This window comes from Cardiocondyla obscurior, linkage group LG11 (genome assembly GCF_019399895.1).
Source record: "Cardiocondyla obscurior isolate alpha-2009 linkage group LG11, Cobs3.1, whole genome shotgun sequence".
Lineage (NCBI taxonomy): Eukaryota > Metazoa > Arthropoda > Insecta > Hymenoptera > Formicidae > Cardiocondyla > Cardiocondyla obscurior.
The window spans coordinates 964169-983207 of NC_091874.1; the positions used below are offsets into that span (position 1 = coordinate 964169).

A 19039-nucleotide genomic window follows, 5' to 3' on the forward strand; every position below is an offset into this window, starting at 1 on the left:
GGATCGCGCCCTTGCGCGAGCGCGCGCGCGAGAGAAAGAAAGAGAGAGAGAGAGAGAGAGGACCAGGTAAAGAAATCTGCGCAAAAGTGTGCGAACGAATTTTCAAACGGACGGCTGTGCGTATCTCGGTGTTGGCATGTTCTCGCGGGGACACCTGATATTCCGTGGCTGCGCCCACTGACGAATCGAATCGGATCGGTTCGGATCGGATCGTATCGGTGGCGACTCGCTGACCACGCGAGAGAGAAAGAGACGGAGGGAGAGACTTTTTTTTTTTTTAAGGCCCAGGCGTGTTTACAGTTCCACGCTCGCGCGTGTCGAGTGCTCTCGCTTCTCTTGGTCGCCCTCCCGTCCACCGTCCGCGTCGCGACAGAGCGTTATCTCGCGGCGTCGGTCCTTCGAGCGGGCCGATTTTCAGGCCTCGATCTTCTCGGTCAAATCGGAATGTCCGCGCCGCGCAGAGTGCGCCGCGAGAATCGGGTCGGCGGCGACTCCGTGAGGACGAGTCGAGACGCTGGTGATTTCGAGCGTCCGAAATAAATAACGGAACATCATCCGCGATTGCATTCCGAGTGTCGTCGCTTCGTTTTCATCTGCCCGGCGTGAAGCTCGCTCGAAAATGTTACGGGGACTCGAGACGGTAAAAGCAGACCGGAGAAGTCTTCGGAGCTCTTCAGCTTGACCCTTTGATTAAAGGGGAAAAAGGGTAGCGTCGTTGAAAGGAAACTTGTCTCGCGAGACAAGGAAACGAAGTGAAGTAGATACGCTGGAGCGACGCGAACCCTCGATCGCAGAGTGCGGCTGATCCCCCTCGGCCCTTCGGATATGTGCCCGACGGCGCGAGGACGTAGAGGTCCCTTTCTGTCAGCGCGTTGAACTTGGTAAGTCTCAATTTTTCGATGGTCATTCTTAATATAAAACGAGCTTTTCTAGAAGTCGAAACAAAGTTGCGACAGTCGAAATTTATTAAACGTTCATCAATTTGATCTTTAAACCTCGTTTTTGTGCGATATTAAATTTATTGAAACTTAATTAGCCTATCTGCACCAAAATTATTATTTGCCAGTTTAAAAATTAAATCTTATTGCGCACTGAAATATATTTATTGCCAGTGTGCATCACAAAAAGAAAAAGGAAAAAAAAAAAACCATCGTTCAACTCTTGCCTAACTCTATCTCTCTCTATGTTTGTGGACCCTGAAACACGAGTTGTTAAAACTCCGTTAAGAACGGTCCCTTCAATATTTATTCTACCTATGTCGACCCCGATCGTACTTCACTTCTCATCTATCATATTTCCTATGCAAATGCCTCGGTTTAGATCACCTCGGAAGCAAAGTCCTTCCCTCTCCCTTTTTTTTCTATCTCCATCGCTTTCTGCGGCTAGAACAAAACGTCCAGCGACGCGATAGAAATTAAATTAATAACCGAAAAAAAGAAGAAACGCAGCGCGTTGTTTCGTAAAATCTCGCGATCGGATGAAACTCGATGACGCCGATCGTGCCAGGTGTCGCATCACGTTCGCGGTCGAGAGAAAATGAGAGACCAAAAGAAAAAAGAAAAAAAAAAAGAAGCGGAAAAAAAACACAGGAGAGAAAATATGTAAATTTCGCGCAAAGTGGAGGGATGAGATTCTCCCGCGAGGATCTCATCCCTTCACTTTGGCGAGAGGGACAGAAGGATGGAGAGGGAGAGGAGGAGAGAACGAGAGTGGACTAAGAGAGAAAAAAAAAAAAAAAAAAGAAAAGAAAAGAAAAACGCCGCAGGGAGATAAAGGGATGCACGAGGCGCAGAGAGGATATCGCGACGAGGCGTGTGCGGAGGAAGACGGGCGAGGGGAAGATGAAGAGAAGTGAAAGAGAGAAGAGAGAGCTCTCTCGGTATAAGGTATAGGCTTCAGTTTGGGTAGCCCCTGGAATGCGGCGGTCGCGGGGCGGACGACCGCGTGCACGTCGCTTACATCGCGCCGCGTGTATGCGTGTATTCTCATGCCGCGTGTATTACGGAGCCCAAGACCGCGTCAAGATTGCGCCGAGCCCTGTTCGAGCGATCTCTTCGTCCCTTCCACCCTTTTCTGGATTCGCCTTCGCGCGCGGAGGCTGCCGCTTTGAGCAAAGACGAATAGTAGGAGGTTTCTCAAACGGAGAAACGGGAGAAGAAAAATAAAAAAAAAAGAAAACATGCAAAGAAATTTATAAAGAATTACGAATAGGATTTGTGGGCATAAATGGTGCGACGTTGTTTCGTCTACCCGAGCGAACGTGGGTTTCCACAGCATCCGGAAAATGCTACGTCGAGGCGAAAACGAAGTGATGACGCAGCTCAATCCCAGAGTTTTCATACACGGGGATCTATTTAAACGTCTAACATGTTTTTTTTTTTTTTTTTTTTTTTTTCTTACCTCGAGATCTCTCGATGGACCCAGATCTTCCTCCGTGCGTGACTTTTCAAATATAATAACTACAGATTACGGATTTTCTAATCCTATTATTACTCTCTGTTGGCGTTCGCGTGACCATGCTTTGTACGAAATCTCGGGGAGACTTTAACGACGGGCCGCGATAAATGTCCCTTCCAAATAAGCAGCGTATTTCTCCGAGTATCTTTGACGTCCCTTTTTTGCAAAATCACTTAACGATTACCGGTTGACCCTGATTTTCCCCTGGCAAATGATAGGCCTTATGCCGGGCGCAGCTTCACATTCGCGTACGCCCTCGTCCCTTTCCAAGGTGTATCTGCTGCACGTGTACCTGGCCGATCGGTTAGAAAGGCAGATGTGTGTGAGTCGACCAGTCGAGGTCAGTTAAATACACTTCGGGACACAACGCCACTTTTGGCGAGTCCGTTTACATTAAACCAGTTACCTCCTGGTCCTCGTACGCGCGTTAAATCAGTCAGCGAACCGAGATTCGTGAAATTGAGCCGTTCACTGTATTTTAAAGTAGTTAAGAGACCGTCAATTAAACTCTTTGAAATTTGTCAGTATGAATTTAGAAAAGTAGTTTTTTATTTTAGATATAAATATATATGTATTTCTTTTGTTTTTTATTTTCTTTATTATTATTATAATGAGGAAATATTTTTCTCGTAATTTTTAGGTGGTTTTTATCGACACTTAAAAAAAAAAATATATATATATATATAAAAACAAAAAACGTTAGGTTTTACGACTGCCTCCGTCATTCTGACTGTCGCATTATTACGGTGATGAGATTCAGCGAATATTGCATCGATAAAGGTTCTCCGAAAGAGGTAGGCATCAGGGTGCCGGGCTGTTCCCCATCCATCTCGAAACGTACGCTTAAGGAAGCACTTTGGAAGCCTGGCAAAGTAATTGCATACAAGAGCCCGTCAAAGCGAGCAACACGAGCGGGTACACGACGCCCGAGTTTCGGGAACGACGTGTATCGAGACGGAATTTCTCGTCGACGAATCCCGGCGGATGCGCACCTCTCGCGCACGAGGTGATCGCGTTTTTCGCGCATCCGACAATGCAAAGCGTTTCTGCTCGTCCGGTTTACTTACCTGGATATCGTCGCTGATCGGAAACTCGCAACAGCTCGTCGCGATCTATGTTCCTTTCCCCGATTACGCGTTTCCGCAAATACGTAATATCGGCGCTTATCGCGTGACACACGAAACTGAACGTCTAATTTTTCGCGAGAGTAAAACGGCCTGACAGAGCAGAGATACGATTGAGATAGTGATTTATAATCATCGAAGTAAAAGAAAAAGAAAAAAAAAAAAAAACATTTCTGACGTGAATTTTTCAGGCGAAACCCTCGTTGCGGAAAATTATAAGCGGTATAATATAATTTCTAAAGCGCGGGGCCTCTTTCTCTTTTTCTCCGTCCATTTTACAAAGTTCTTTAATATTTTCTGACTTGCGAGTTACGAAATCGAACTTTCCACTTTTATTCATCCGAACTTTCTCTTCCCTTTTGCTTTCCTCTCTCTTTCGAGGACGTCTTTCTTCGAGATACTTTTGAATGGGGGGATAAAAACTAGGCATTACGAACAGAGAATGATTTGTATTGTCGTCTTTATTTGTCATTCTTTTATCCTTTCTTACGCGAATAATGTCTGAATAGCTGTTTTTCTTGGCGCGATAGCATCTCGACGTTAATTACGCCCCCGCAATTATCCGACTCGTTAATGACCTTCGCGCTCGAGAAAGTTTCGCATAATTACTTTCTTTCGTGGATTATTTCTGCTAGATTTCTCGTGCGAAATATAGCGAAGTTTCTGCATTATCCCGAGCGACATGTTTGTACAACATTTCCTTTCATTCGTCAAGTTTGAAAATGCGCATTACCGCGCTTTTTTTTTTCTCCTTTCTCTCACGACGAGCAGACACGTCACTCGCTATTTAATGTCTAAACCGATAAGCGAGGAATTCTTCATTCCACCTATCTAGATCTGAGCTCAAGCTCAATATGCCGGATCAATGAGATTTATTAATGCTAAACGAGAAGCAAGGCGTGAAGTAGTAAATTGAACCGAGGCAAAATGATAGCTCGCTAAAATTGAGGAAGTGGCATAGGTGTAAAATATAACCGACGAGTTTATCGCTCTGCGATGCGGTATGAAAAACTAATCTCGTGCGTTTCCGGGATTTAACTTTGATCGTAAACGCGAGCTGCGCGACAACGACGGCGATGATCATCGTCGCGAAACTTAACATTGTAAAGCGTGTAACGCGTGCGATAATTTGCAGGTCTACCGGCGGTCCCAGCTTCTGGAGGCGCCATGAATCTGGAACGGTCGACGATGGACGGCGGGCAGCAGCCGCTTTTCCTAGGCAGCACTTCCGGCTGGAGCGGGATCCCCAGCCCTCAGCAGTCGAGCGTGCAGACCGCCGGCACTCCGTCGGAGCATTACGGCGGTCCACTGAGCCTAAGCATCTGCATATCCGATTCGGGTCACGAGATACTTCGTCCGAAGCCGCGCCGGTAAGTACCTCCCCTGTATCAGTCGCTCGACGCTTCCTTTGCTCTCGGCGACCGATGCCGATCTTAATGAAGATCTGATTAATGGTCGCCCCGGCACGGCAATCCGCTAGGCGCGATAAGAATCGATTAAAATCACCCTGCACACGTCCGCGCACTGAAATTAGATACCGTTCGATGCCACTCTTTTTCGTTATTGTCATTCATTACTTATTGCCATTTTTTTTTTTTTTTTTCCCCCGAGAACTGGCTCCGCAATTAAATACGACTGTGAAATATATGGCGGCGTAAAGTGGAAAGGTTTTTATCGGCAGGGGCTGTAAATAAAATTTCGAAAGTAACGTTAACGTCTTAGGTCGTCTCGAGGATTTCCGACAAATGAGAAGATGGCTTTTTATCTTTTTTTTTTTTTTTTTTCCTGATTATTTGGGACAGGTTGCGTTGTCATTAAATGCGCGAACGTAAGAAAACTTGAAAAGAAGCAAATGTGTCTGACACAATGGACGTCTACGATAAAAATTGCTGAAAAGCCAGAGGATACAAAGCCAAAGAGCGTCGAGCCCGTGGAGACGTCTCGGTTAACCTTTCAGGTCCTCGTACCTGCACGGTGTGCGAATTCCTGAGTGTATTCGCGGACCGTTAAAGCGAAAGAGCGAAGTCAGTTGATACTCGGTCGCAATATCGCGTCGTTGTTCGTCGGCTGCCCGATGCACCGTTTGCGAGATAATTCAAACTTAAACCTAACGTCTGCTTCAAAAGCCCCGACCCCACTTTCATCTCGGACTTTCATCTGACATACTTGAGCAACACATCGGGCATTATAATTTAAAAAGAAAAAAGAAAAAAAAAAAAAAAAAATGCTTGACGATATTTTCATCGGTCTCGCATTTTTTATTATTACTCGAACTTTGTTATGTAAAATAGACTTGATTTCTTGCACGAAAAATTCTGAAAGTCTCTTCGTTATAACTAGCATAATTAATGGCCTCGGCATCGTTAGTCCCGGAAAAAATACGTTCGGTATAATCCGTAAACTTAATTTATATCCTTGGCGCTGTTCCATATCTCTCTCTCTCTGTTTGCATTTTTTAATCTTATTTTATTGTGACGATGTTGTAACCATATGTGACCCATTTCTGTCGTCGTCTCGCGAAAGATGGTGCACGTAGCGGGATGCAACCGAGCTGCGGCGCATCCGCGAGTATCCGGCGTTTTGCGGTACAGAGCGTACGCGTTTCACGCATTCTTCGGACTGGTGTTGGTGGCCACCATTGTGCGCCGCTATTGTGCGATGCTATTGTGCCCTGCTCGTCCCCATACTCCGGGTGCTCGTTAGCTGAAACTTTTACTCTCGCCCCGCGTCTCGTTGCACTCCGGCGGTTCAATCGTCCGATTCATTTTCTCGGCGCGGCGGCGAATTAGGATGAAATAGAAATTGGCCTGCCATTATAGGCGCCGCGCGATCGTGCGAAGGGAGAGCGCGCGCGTTTAATTAGCTATCCGAAAGTCGGAAACTCTGCGGGAAAAGCCAAGCGTTATCTGGGAACGCGACGAGCCGATTGAGAATCGCGCGCGCATACGAGGGGAAAACACCGATTCGAGGTGAATCCGCGGCAGATATTTGGGTTAATGACTCTTTCCGCCTTACTTTGCCTTCCTTCTTTCTTCCGTTGCACGGTCGTCGAGCTCGACTAGCTTTTACTATCCAGCGGGGAGAGAGAGGCATTCGTTACCTTCGCGCGGATTAGAATTTTACGCGAGTTACTGCCGGCGCTAATCACTACGACCGGAAATAAGGCAGGCGGAGATACGAATAGATAAGATAAATAGACAAAGTTTCGCCTTTATGCTTATCGATCTGGGACCATCTTGAAAGCAAGCGATAATTCTCGCGCACGAAAAATATCGCACGGTTGATGTCACATACGACTTCGGAATCTTATTTACATGTATGTTACTATTAATTTTTTTTTTTTCGGAACGCCATCGTGAAAAAGATTTTAATGTACGCGGACGATAATGCGGGGAAGAAAAAATTTCGATTTTAAAGAATTTTTCTTAATTTCTGGCGCGTCTGTGAGACCCGTTAGCCGTTAAGCGCGCAGTTGGGTTTCTACATCGGCTTATTAGCTACGCCTTACGGGAGGTATCTGAGAACCGACGATTATTAAATAGCTCCCATTCTTTTCCGAGGTGCGTTTTTAAATTTTAACGTCAATCCGGTCCCCGTACTCTTTGGCGAACAATCAATCGAGTGGTTTAACCCTCCTCGCGACTCGCGGCACAAAGTGAGGGACACCCTTAAAGAGCGCAAACGTCACCCACGTTTTTCTTCACGTCGTTGCAATTCAAGTTCCCCGTCTCCCACGAGCGCAAGAACCAAATTAACGGTCCTGCCCGACTTTTACGCAGGCGAATCGAAAACGCATAGAAGCGTCCGGCGTTGCGGAACTTCCGCTCCGGTACCCGCTCCGCTCGTCCGCGCCACTTTCGCGTGGGGAGGACCAACGTTTACGGGAAAATTACACCGCTTGGCGAACGCGCGGCGTGCACATTCTAGAGAGGCCGTAATTCCTGTCCTTCGCGACTCCGCGACGAACGGCCAACGTTGTCGTTCGACGGCGACGGGATGCGCCTCGAGGAAATATTCGGGACACGCTCCGGCAAATAATTTAATATTCCTCGTAGGAGTGCCGCCGTCGCCGCCCTTGACACCGGAGTTTCGCCCCGTAAGCACGAACAATATCTGCCTTTGAACTCTTCCTCCCGCGGCCTGCCACGCAGGAACGTTGCAGATTCGACCATTCTTAAAAGCATTCATTCAGCAGGTTTTATTGCACGCGGTCAGCGTGGACTTGCCGATCCTCGTAAGAATATGTCGCGCATCTGAGCGCATGCGGCGCTGAAACCACGAGTTATATTCCGCTCGTTTCCATTTTCGCAATCGCCGTGCGAATTCTAGGCAGACGTTTAGTTATGTCTTGCGTTTTTCTTCGAGAAACTCTGTTATTATCGCCGTTTTTATAGCCTGAATTTTAATGATTCCCCGCGCGATGCAGTCGACTCCGATAGATAGATTTTCAGCGCGCGATAAGGGATACCGGTTTATCTGGATTGCGTGCAGAGCTGTCTGCTTTCGCGTTAATTTACGGTAATGCGAACTGAAGGCGGTTGTGCAGTTTTCACTGTAACTGGCTTCTATTAAAGCCTTTAAATACAATCTACATATGTTAACGGAAAATCAATGCGAAATAGAAAATGAACGTTGTGACGTGTGCAAATATAAAAAAAAAAAAAAAATTTTATTTCCTCAGACAATTAGAACAATTAAAGCTTTTACGTATTACTAATATTTTAAGTTCGTCTCCGCGCGCTGCCGCGAGAGAAAAGGCCCCCGCTCGGCCGCGATGCGTTCAATTTAGCCGCTCGGCATTATCAATTTCGACACGCAAATTGCCGCATAAGTATTCGTAATTGCCCGACCCCGGGACGTCGGTTGCATCAGCGCAGTAAGAGCCACACAGCGCGATGATCCACGCGGAAATAATCCCATAAAGCGCGTACGCGAACGGCGTGTCGCGCCGCGTATAATTCTAATCGCAGCGATTTCAACGCTGACCCACTTCGCTTCCTGTTTTCCGCGAGCGCCCCGTGCTCAACCGTATGCGTTTAATTGCTACGGGGAACATCTCCTGGGAATCTTCCTCGTGCGCGCTGCAATAAAACAGTACCGGAAGGAATCAGACAACGGTTGCGGGGGTACTCACGGTCGACCTTCTCCGCCGATCGCGTGGACAGATTTCGCGCGATACAAAAGGTTGTGGTACCGTACAAGAGGCATACCGCGGGCGTGAGACGTTATTAAAACACCCTCGCGCGCAATCTGGAAGGCGGAGGTTGTCTCCCGTTGGAAAGTAGACGGATCGCTTCAGTCTTGATACGCAGATTAGACTCTCGCGGTGGAAGCTTTTGCCGTCGATGTAAAGAAAAAAAGAAAAAAAAAAGTTAATTGGTTAACAAAAAGGCACGTTTGTTTTTGAACGGTTTGTAAGCACGTGAAATTATACGAGTTCCGTGAGCTCGACTCTGAACTTGAAGCGTTAGAAGCTTCCCGTCTGGACGGGAAAAGAAGACCCGGCGTTGGTATCAGTGGCGATGTCAGAGTCCGTCACGGACGCTGACTGGGGCGATTTGATTTGAGTGCACGGTCGTAGGAAGTAGGATGGTCGCCGGAAGTCCTCCCCCGAAACATATGGTGGGGCTTTCTCTTTCTCTCTCTATCTAGAGACACATACTCGTTTGTGATCTCCGTTTCCTGCGGCTCGCCAGCGAAAAGAGCATGGCAGCAGTTTACAAGTGGCGGCCGGCACTCGTGCATGGCCTGCCAGTCCGCGCTCTCGTGATAAGCTGTCGTTCGCTATCGCGATTAGCCTCCGACCGGATTACGAGGGAGGTCCGTGGAACTCGCGCTCCCGAGACTCGCACGGTCAGTTTTACGAGGTCCGCGGCGTTGTACAATTAGCGGCGTTATATAATTACGTATAATTCCGTTACGCCATTACGCAATTGGTTCCGTATAGGCGTGCGGATCGTATCGGGTCGCTGAAGCGGTCGATACGATCGATCGGCTTCTGGATCCGCAGTCGGATCCCGGAATCTCGAGATCGTCGGTTCGCGACGGACAATGGGGAATTCGAGGACCCGTCCCTCGGGGCAATTTCTACGTCTGTAGCGTCTCGCGTTGCAACGCGAGGATATTTTTTCCGGACGGCAATTCGTTTCTCGTGATATCATAGTTACGCGCGGCGGAACAAAAGGTAGAACGGCGGGCGTGTACGCGCGCACGCACACCCGCGCGCCCGGTGAAGGTAGGAAAGTGATACGGATATCTCTTCTTTTCCCCGACTGTGCGAGGTGCACCGCGAGGGAGGCGCACGTTTCACCTGTGCCGACGTGCACGGGACGTCCGTAGACCCGCTGTCGTCTCAGTCGCGTGTTTACATTGAGCGCAGCACGATGACTGCCGAGCTAATCCAGCGGGATACGTATGTAATTATACGGTTTACTCGCCGATAAACAGTTTCCTTCGATTCCGCGACAGTTCTCCTGTTTTTCCTCACGATGTGTTACCGAAAGTGACCGAAGATAACTCAAAGAGCTTCCGCGTGCCGCCGATATCACGGAGCAGTCGGTCGTTAATTAGTCTAATTAATTAACTGACGATTCCCCGCGTCGAGGAGAGGTCTTCGATAAATCATCGAGGAAATTGCCCGGCGTGAATATCCGCGTGAAACTGGAGCAGCAATGTCATCGCGGCGGGGAGCCGCGCGAAACCGATATTCTACGATCGCACGAGGAAAAGTTGAATTCTAACGACCCGACCGACCAGTCGAGCGAAATAAAAGTATCCGCGCGGCGGCGAAAATTTATGGCACCGCCGGGAAATATAAATCTGTGATATACATACTTGACGATACAATCGAATCGGGCTTAACTCGAGTTTTAGAAACCTGTCGCGTTCGCCGGCGGATTAATGCGAATTTACTGTTCCAAATGTGACAATGTGAACGAACGACTGTGGAAAGGCCGTAAAATCGGGAGTTAATTATTAGGAGGTTATCGACGGGAACCGGATCTCTCGGTTACGCTTTCGCCCTCGTCAAGTCTGCGCGTTGCAGATAAGAGCGAAGGTACCGCTGCCTCGAGGCTGATAAAAGACCGCGCATCCTGAGAATGACCTGTCGCGAATGACATGCCGTCCACGAGACGCGCCCGGTGCGCCGAAGACTGCAGATGTGTGCTGTGCCGTGAGCTAAAGGGCTGCAAGATGAACGCGAACGGGGTCCAAGTTCAGCAGCACGTCGGCCACGACAGCGCGAACTTTATTTTGCGCCGTGCCGTGCCCTTCTTGTCGAAGCCCCCGACGAAAGAGTGGCGGGACATTGCGCGTCGCGATTACGAGATAAGCCCTACGTTGGAGGATCGAAGTCGTCGCGGCGTTAACGATTCGAAGCCGAACGGCGACGTTGCAAAGACAGGGAAAGATGCGAGTCACAAAACGGTCATTTACTTCGGCGACTCGAATCCGAGACCACGGGAAGACAAAGCGAGGCAGCAGCAGCAGCCCTCGCCCCCGCCGCCACCCCCGCCCCCGCCCCCGCCGTCGGTCCCGGAAGCGCAGGTAACATCAAGATGCGACGAGGACTGTGAAACGTCGTCGCGCCCGAGGAACGACGCGACGGAAATTCGTCCGCAGGGCTCATCGGAGCGGGAAGAGGACGGCGAACGTCGCCGGGGCCCCGCGATGGAGAACGGCGATCCCAAGGCCGCGCACGAGATCGTGGTGAACGTCAGCCCCAGCAGAGAGGACGTGCTGAGGATAGAGGAGGACGAGAGCCAGCTGGAGGACTATTGGTCCTTGCCCGGGGATACGAGCGGGTTCAAGGCGGATTGGAGTTTCGTGCAGCAGTGGCGACTGAGGGGGTAAATTAACGCACGCACGCCTTCGTCGACGGACGAAGAAGGAAAAATCGACGCTGCCTCACAGCTAATCGGGATTTCCCTCGCGCCTTGAACTCGATATCCCATGCCACTAGACATTGCACTTTTGGATACGTAACTTTTTAATAACGAATTATTATATTAATTATTTAATGACTTTAATAGGAATATTTGTCAAATTAAATTTTTTTTATAAGACAAGACGAGGTGGTATCGAGACGGTAAATGATGCGTTTGCATTTTGAGGTTCGCAGCATGAAGATAACGCAAAGTTTTAACGATTGCGGCAGATACTCTGCCGCGGTCGCGAGATAAGGTAATGGAATCGCGCGGCCATGCATTTAGCTCGCGAGACGTTCGAACGCGTAACGTGTCGCCGATTTTGCGCACTCATGAGAAGCATTCTCGTCACTTTGTGACTCGGGATTCGCCGTGCGACCGGGACAGAATCGCGCTCGCGAAACTCGCGTTTGAATATCTTATCTCGGGCGCGTTCGTTTAATTTTCTCTCGCGTGACTGACGGACACGCGCGTCCGAATAAAACGTTCATCGCGCTGTGTCGAATCGATATCGCGTAATGGGACGTGCGTGTAAATCGTCGTGTTGAGCCGCCTGGAATCGGCATTGCGTATCGCGATTACGAGTTGTTTTAAGACGGCTCCTAGCCGGGCTCGCTGATTTATTCTCCGACGTACAAACGATCCGTTCTTCGCGCACTCGAAGGAAATCCAGATGATGCGCCGCTAATGCTCAGATTCCAACAGTGATGCCTCTCAAAGTGCATAATAAGCGCATTCGAGTTGAATGCCTGCGGGGCCCGTGCGTGTGCGTGCGCCTTCTTTTTTCGCCCGTTGCTTTCTTAGAATTCCTCCTTGAAATAGACGTTAAGAGACATCCCTTTGTCTTATGTGTATTATTTTTTATCAAACGATTGTGTGAAAGAGATTTGCGGCTTCGCCTTTAAAATGATGCAATTTTATTAACGGGTAAATGGGGTATCAAGTATTACTATTGCCTCTCGCGCGTTTGGGGATTTCTTTCTCGCTCGAATCGATTCGCGTGATAACGCAGCATCGTTTGACTAATCTCGACGTCTGCGCTTTTCGTAAGAGTCGCTCTCCGAGACCAAGTAAAAAGTGAAATGAGAGGCGCGAAGCTAAATAGTCTACGCATATTGCGCACTTTTCGCGTAATACGTCTACGCCGTAACCGGCAATTCATTTAACTCGATACGCTACCTGCGTCGCTGCGTTTTCTGTCTCGGTATCTCTCGAGCGCGATTTGCGCAACTTCTAACGTTGGATTTGAAAGTTGTCGAAGCCAAATCCCTGGTCGTCGATATCGGCCAACAATGGTCGCGCGATTGAACATAATAGCATTCGTAAGGATTGCGAAAGGCGTTCGTGTTACAGCTGCTTATTTCACCGGGGCCTTAATTGGACAGCGTTATTAGTCTAAATAAATTTCAGGATCACGACTCCGACGGCTCGCGTTTCGTTTTCCAGCGAAATGCTCTCGGCGCGTACGGTTCTCCATTCTTGCTATCGCACTTTCTCTCGGCATGCGGAATACATATTTATATCGTAGGAAAGCTGAAAAAAAAACAAAAAAAAACTGGCAAAATTTTGGATCTCCCGTTTTCTGAAAATTAATTGCGCGTTAAGAGATCGCAGAATTATTTCAAGGATTTAAATCCCAAATGGTCTCGCGCGGCTGTTACAATTCTTAACGCGTTCCGGCCGTATTCTCGCAGCGGCCGTGAAGCAAGTGGATTTTTTTCCGCGGGGATGCCGTATATATCAGCGGTTGTTGATATTCCAGGGTGGATCGAGAAACCTTTCCGCCTAAAGTACCTTACGGCCGTTACAACGGTGTACAAGTGACGCGAGTCTCATTAGGACAACGCGAACGCAGTTCCGTTTATCCGTTTCTTCGTGGATGTTACGTGACGCTTATCTCTCGAGTGCGTCTCGAGGGCTAGAAATCGGACGTGGCAGTTAGCTGTGTAGATTACGAGTTTTCGAGAGCGTAACTTCCACAAGACGAGCGCCTCCATGGAGCGCACCTGTCCGGACTCCGTATTATGTGCTCGCCTCTCCTTACGAGGAGGAAGAAGGCCCGATAAGACGGCGCGAGCGATCGCTCGTAAGCGAGCTGCTAGAATTATTCCTGCGATAATTAAGGCGCCGACCTATCCCACGGAATATCGGGTATCGTTTCTCAGGTATCGCTCACGAATAGAAAAACCCGTCCACCGAGCGAGAATTCGAAATACGTCGTTGCGAGCTGCCGCGAACGGATTCTTTTTTCAGACCGCGATCTTCTCGATAAAATAAAAAGAATTTTTAAAAGAAAGTTTATACCGCTTATTTTTAATCTTAAGCCGCGAAGAAAATATGTGAAGTAGGTAGTTAAAATTGTTTGACCCGGGATATAATTCTTTTTCAGACCGGGCGGTGGTAACAATCGCGAGATATATTGTCCTCCTTACTCGAAGGACTTTGCCGAAAACTCCCCTAAAAACGGAGTCCACGATATGGTCCATATGATACCAGAAAGGGATACGGATAGTGTGGCACCGACGCCAACTCCACAGCATCTACGTCACTCCCAGCACCATCATCTCAGCTTACACGAACTCCGGGCGCTTCAGGTACATAGAGCTATGTCGACTTATCTACGACGAGGTTTCGCGGACATATTGAATTTCTAACGCTTCTCTAATATATGTCTTATCAGTATTTTATATTACTGAAAATCAATTTTTGCAGAGGCGACCGGAATGCACTGGCAACAGCTCTTCCGATGAGAATCGATCGTCTGGACATGCGAGTATGTCGGATACTGGCGGTCACACGAGCAGCAGTTCACCGCCGCATCGCCATCACAGAGCCCACAGTCCTCAGCAATTGAACGCTGTGCCTGAAGACGATCGGCTCTCGGCGTCGGTCACCCAAAGGAATGGCAGGGGTCGATCCGGTCAGAGCCGCAATCGGCATCGAGCTACTCCCGCTAAGGTTTCGCATTATCTCTCATAAAACCTTAGTATATATCAATTAAAATTAAAATTAAGTACTAATAATTTTTTTTTTTTAATAAAGTTTTAATAATGTATCTTTGTCTTGTACAACTTTTTTAAATCTGTTTCCAGCATTTTATTTTGCTTATAGTTACAGGTACCATGGTCAGGATCCGGTTTGGAGGACATTAAGCTGGCGATTCAACAGCTGACGATGCGCTCGCACAAATCTTCGTCTACGTACTCTTCGCTGAGTGGCTCGGAGAGCTCGGAACCCGCAGTAAGGAGATTGATGCGACATTCTAGCCTGGAGACGATTAACACCAACGTGACCAGTGCCGACGAATTCGTTTGGGTAGATTCTCACAATCGTTTGGTAGAATTACAGCAGCTACCATGGACACACCACGACGTGCTACGTGTACTTCAGAACGGTCGTACTAGAGAACACATGGAACAAGTCTCGATGGAAACGATCCCGCGGCTTTCCTATCTTCTCCAACGCGCCCTAGTTAGGATCGGCCGCGAGACTCAGAGATTATCGAAGCCAATAGGTCTCTGCAGTAAGCACGAGGTGTATAGCGCTTTTAAGATTGTACTTTGTCCGGCATTAGCGGATTCTTGCACGAAGGTACGCGTAGAATTACATCTGCTATTCTACAATAAAAAATAATTATGTCTCATTGTTAATATCTTGATAATTGGAACAATATATTTTAATAACTGACGATAATCGTGATGTGAGCGCGTTTGACGTTAAACACGATCATTTTATGTCGGTCTTATTTAAAGGCTTGCCTTCGAGCTGCCGCGATGTTCGCTGTATCTGGCGATCAGCTGAAACAATCAAAGGCTTCCCGTTCAGGGCTGCAATTGCCAGTCGGACGTTTCTTACGTTGGATGTCCGATGTGAGGCTCGGCCGGATGATTCACGAATATGCCGCGATATATCTGACGGCCGGGATCGAAAATCTCTTGGAAGAGATACTGTTACAGTGCGTGCCGACCGAACCGCATACTACCCTCACGGCAACGATGCTGGAACACGCTATAGCAAACAGTGGCGACTTATGGGGTCTGTTACAACCATATGCGCATCTCAATGCTGGTCGAACAGCATCAGGTAATTAGGTTTTATTTTTTTATTTAAGAAAGTCATTCGATAACTAGTAGACTTACATGTGAATGTCATTCACGCAATACAAAATGTCAATTTTCAAATATTTTTTTAGGCGCTCTCGCGATGCCTCGTTGGGCAAGTGTGAGTTCCTTGAACTCGTCTTCGTCGTCACGTAGTGGGCGGGAAGTAGCTCAGTCAGCCTTAGAACCATCATTGCTTACCACTTGCGTAGGATCGATGTCGGAATTAATAGATTTGATTTCTAAGGTAGCACAAGCAGGACGCTGCCCCATACCACTGACCACGAGAGCGTTGTATGCCTTATTTTATTATATGAGATGCTCGCAGGTACGAAATATATCTTAGAAATTATGTTAAGTTTTCAGTAAATGATTATATTATTGTAAAGTAAATTTTTTTATTTTTTATTATTATCTTTTTCTTTTACAAAGCATATTATTTTTCATAGTTGTTTTAAATAAATCATACATCGAGTTCATCAAAATATTTTTAGCTGGAGCATGGTGAGCGCGGATCTGGAATACAGGAATTAGCATACGAACGAGCTTACGTAGTACTACCACCGTTAGTAGAATGGCTGCGGGTAGCTGCAGCGCACACCGAACACAGACACGGTCTCGTTATGGATCAAGATGATATTAATCAAGCTGCTCGACTATTGTTGCCTGGGGTAGATTGCCCCGTTCGTCCAATAAGGTCAGTCATTAGTATGTAATTTTAAAGCATTTTTAATTCATATATTTAAATTGTAGTTTTATAATATTCTATACATTTTATAATATTGTTACGCTCGTACGTCCACCGCGAGTGTAACATTATATAAAGTTTGTTAAAATATGCAATATTATTACATAGTTCCGAGGAGATTGCAGTGTGCTCAAAGCGCATTGATGATGTCGAATACGTTCGATTATTGACACTGGACATGGCTTTTAAGATGTTGACTAGTGGACGAATAGACCTCATAAGTCAGGCAATGTCGCTGTTGCCTTCGACAAAAATCAACACAGTAAATGACGTTGGATTCACGGCTTTGATGCTGGCATGTATAAACGGTGATGAATCAGCTGTAATGGCTTTACTGGATGCCGGAGCAGATTTGAATATAGAAAGTCCGTCACCTACGACGAGCTCATCATCAAATACGCCTTCCAAAATTCCACAAACATCCGGTATATCGAATGTTAGAAGCCCAATCAATCAGTCGGCAATGATGACACCTAATAAAGCATTGCCGAACTCGAATGTAGCGTCTAATATTCCCAACGGTCCTGGCGGAACTATTCCTAGTAATATGTGTTACGCACAGACCGCTTTCAATGCAGAAACGCAACATTGGACTGCTTTGACTTATACAGCTTTATTGGGTCATTGCAATATTGCTAGAATATTGCTGGAGAGAGGTGCCGCAGTAGAAGGCGGCGCGAAACTTAGTGAGGATAAGTGCACGGTCACGCCTTTACAAGCGGCTACGGCGTCAGGAAACAATGAAATGGTAGCTTTGCTCCTGGCACACGGCGCGCAGCCGTTTTTGTCTACTCTGATCAAGGATTCGTTTTCCTATTCAGGTTCTGTGCAACGTGGCTGTTACAGGTAAGTTAATTTTAATATTGTCACTTGATTGTGATTTACCAAACAACATAATTTACAAAATTGATATCGAAATAAATCATAATGTATTAATATAAATTAATTTTTAATTTAAATAGCGCAATTTCGGTGGCTACGGCGCACGGGCAGAGAGGTTGCCTTCATCAATTGTTGTCACATCCACTCAATTTTTCGGCAAAACGAGGAGAAAAAGAAATATTATCTTTGGAAGAGATATTAGCGGAAGGTAACGCCGGCAATAATTCTCAACAACAAACTGCAGAAGGAAGAGGAGCTCGCAGAGAAGGCAAGGAACCGGTATTTAATAAGATACAAACAAAGGCGCTACAAGAAGCAATGTATCACAGCGCAGAAAGTAATCATTTAGGTAAGAAAATAACAGAACTTTAGTATATTAATTATACACATGATATAAAGTATTAAAATTTCTATTTTATATCACTAGAAGAAACCATGCGCGCGTGAATTTTTTTTAGATAGGATAATGATCATTTTATTACGATTTATTACGATTAACAGATATTACCATGGAACTTCGTGGGTTAAAAGTAGGCTGGACATTACATTGTTGGATGCACAGTCTTGCGACTGCTCATGAAATGCGATTAGACTCGGTTATAGATCAATTACTTCAAGATTTTCTCCAAGTCTGTCCAGACGATTATTCTACGCAATTCGTGCAGGAATGTTTGCCACTTTTATTTAATATTTTTAGATATAGTAAGGTAAATTATATAATGTATAAATAATATTATTAATTTCTCATGATTATTTATAAAATAAGTCGTATTATTTGTATAAAATAAATTGTTTCCATCATTTTTAGAAGGAAGCCACGACGCTCTTACTCGCCGATATATTTTGCACATGTTTTGGTTGGGAATCAATTAAACCGATTAGAGATACTACGCTTTCGAGCGGATCAAGAATCGATCCAAAGTTTGTGAATAATCCAGAATTAAGTGATGTGCAATTTAGAGTTGAAGGCCGTGTCTTTTATGGCCATAAAATTGTACTAGTTACATCTTCCCCGAGATTCAGGAATATGTTAAGCTCGAAATTATGTGAGGGCAATCCTCCTATTGTGCAAATTAACGACATAAGATATCATATATTTCAGGTATGTAATGTTATTACATGTTAATATTATCTAATGGTTCAGTGATAATATTTTTTAATCGTGTGCATTCAAAATAAGTAAGATTTTGATGTTTAGATGGTTATGGAGTTTCTTTATCACGGTGGTTGCGCCACTTTAGAAGTTAATCAAAGTGATGTCCTCGAATTAATGGCAGCAGCCAATTTTTTTCAACTCGATGGTTTGCTTAGATACTGTGAAGCACAGTGTTCAACGATGGTGGATCTTGATAATATTGTTTCTATGTATATTCATGCAAAGGTACTCTTCCGTTACTATTTATATTAATCGCGTATGTAACATACAGACTATTATTTAATAAATTATCATATATTTTAATTTACAGGTATATAATGCGGCACAACTTTTGGAATATTGTCAAGGATTTTTATTACAAAATATGGTAGCTCTTTTGACGTATGACGATTCAGTTAAACGTTTGTTGTTCGCGAAAAAGTTACCAAATCACGACGTGCTCGCAGGCTTACTGCTCACATTGCAATCACGAATAAAAGCCAGGCGATCTCAACAACAAAACAAAATAAAAGCTTAGGTACATACATATTTTTTTCTTACACTAAACGAAATTGTATAAAAGTTATATTAAAATAAGAACTTTACAGAGCACATATTTGTAAGTTATAGATATAATTTTTCTTCTACGAAACTCGGCTTTCGCA

At 46.1% G+C, this 19039-nt stretch overlaps 1 protein-coding gene across 2 annotated transcripts; it reads left to right on the plus strand.

The window, feature by feature from the left end:
- The first annotated feature begins 62 nt into the window (after positions 1-62).
- LOC139106344 (ankyrin repeat and BTB/POZ domain-containing protein 2) lies at positions 63-18984 on the plus strand. 2 transcript variants are annotated; one of them, XM_070663040.1, is made up of 14 exons: positions 63-881; positions 4717-4951; positions 13899-14103; positions 14222-14467; positions 14621-15100; positions 15262-15592; positions 15702-15937; positions 16104-16306; positions 16466-17203; positions 17320-17588; positions 17741-17946; positions 18048-18341; positions 18438-18620; positions 18706-18984. In XM_070663040.1, exons 2-14 carry the CDS (start codon positions 4749-4751, stop codon positions 18910-18912), a joined length of 3801 nt encoding a protein of 1266 aa, XP_070519141.1. In that variant the 5' UTR covers positions 63-881; positions 4717-4748; the 3' UTR covers positions 18913-18984. The 2 variants fall into 2 exon arrangements, with proteins under 2 accessions (XP_070519141.1, XP_070519140.1); XM_070663039.1 differs by lacking the exons at positions 63-881; positions 4717-4951 and adding an exon at positions 9123-11431.
- The last annotated feature ends 55 nt before the right edge of the window (positions 18985-19039 follow it).

Bases quoted from the DNA above. Each gene is read 5' to 3' on its own strand.
- LOC139106344 (XM_070663039.1), top strand. From the start codon at position 10,701: ATGCCGTCCACGAGACGCGCCCGGTGCGCCGAAGACTGCAGATGTGTG. The intron at 15,938-16,103 runs GTACGAAATATA...AAATATTTTTAG, and splicing joins ATTATATGAGATGCTCGCAG to CTGGAGCATGGTGAGCGCGG. The intron at 18,342-18,437 runs GTATGTAATGTT...TTTGATGTTTAG, and splicing joins TAAGATATCATATATTTCAG to ATGGTTATGGAGTTTCTTTA.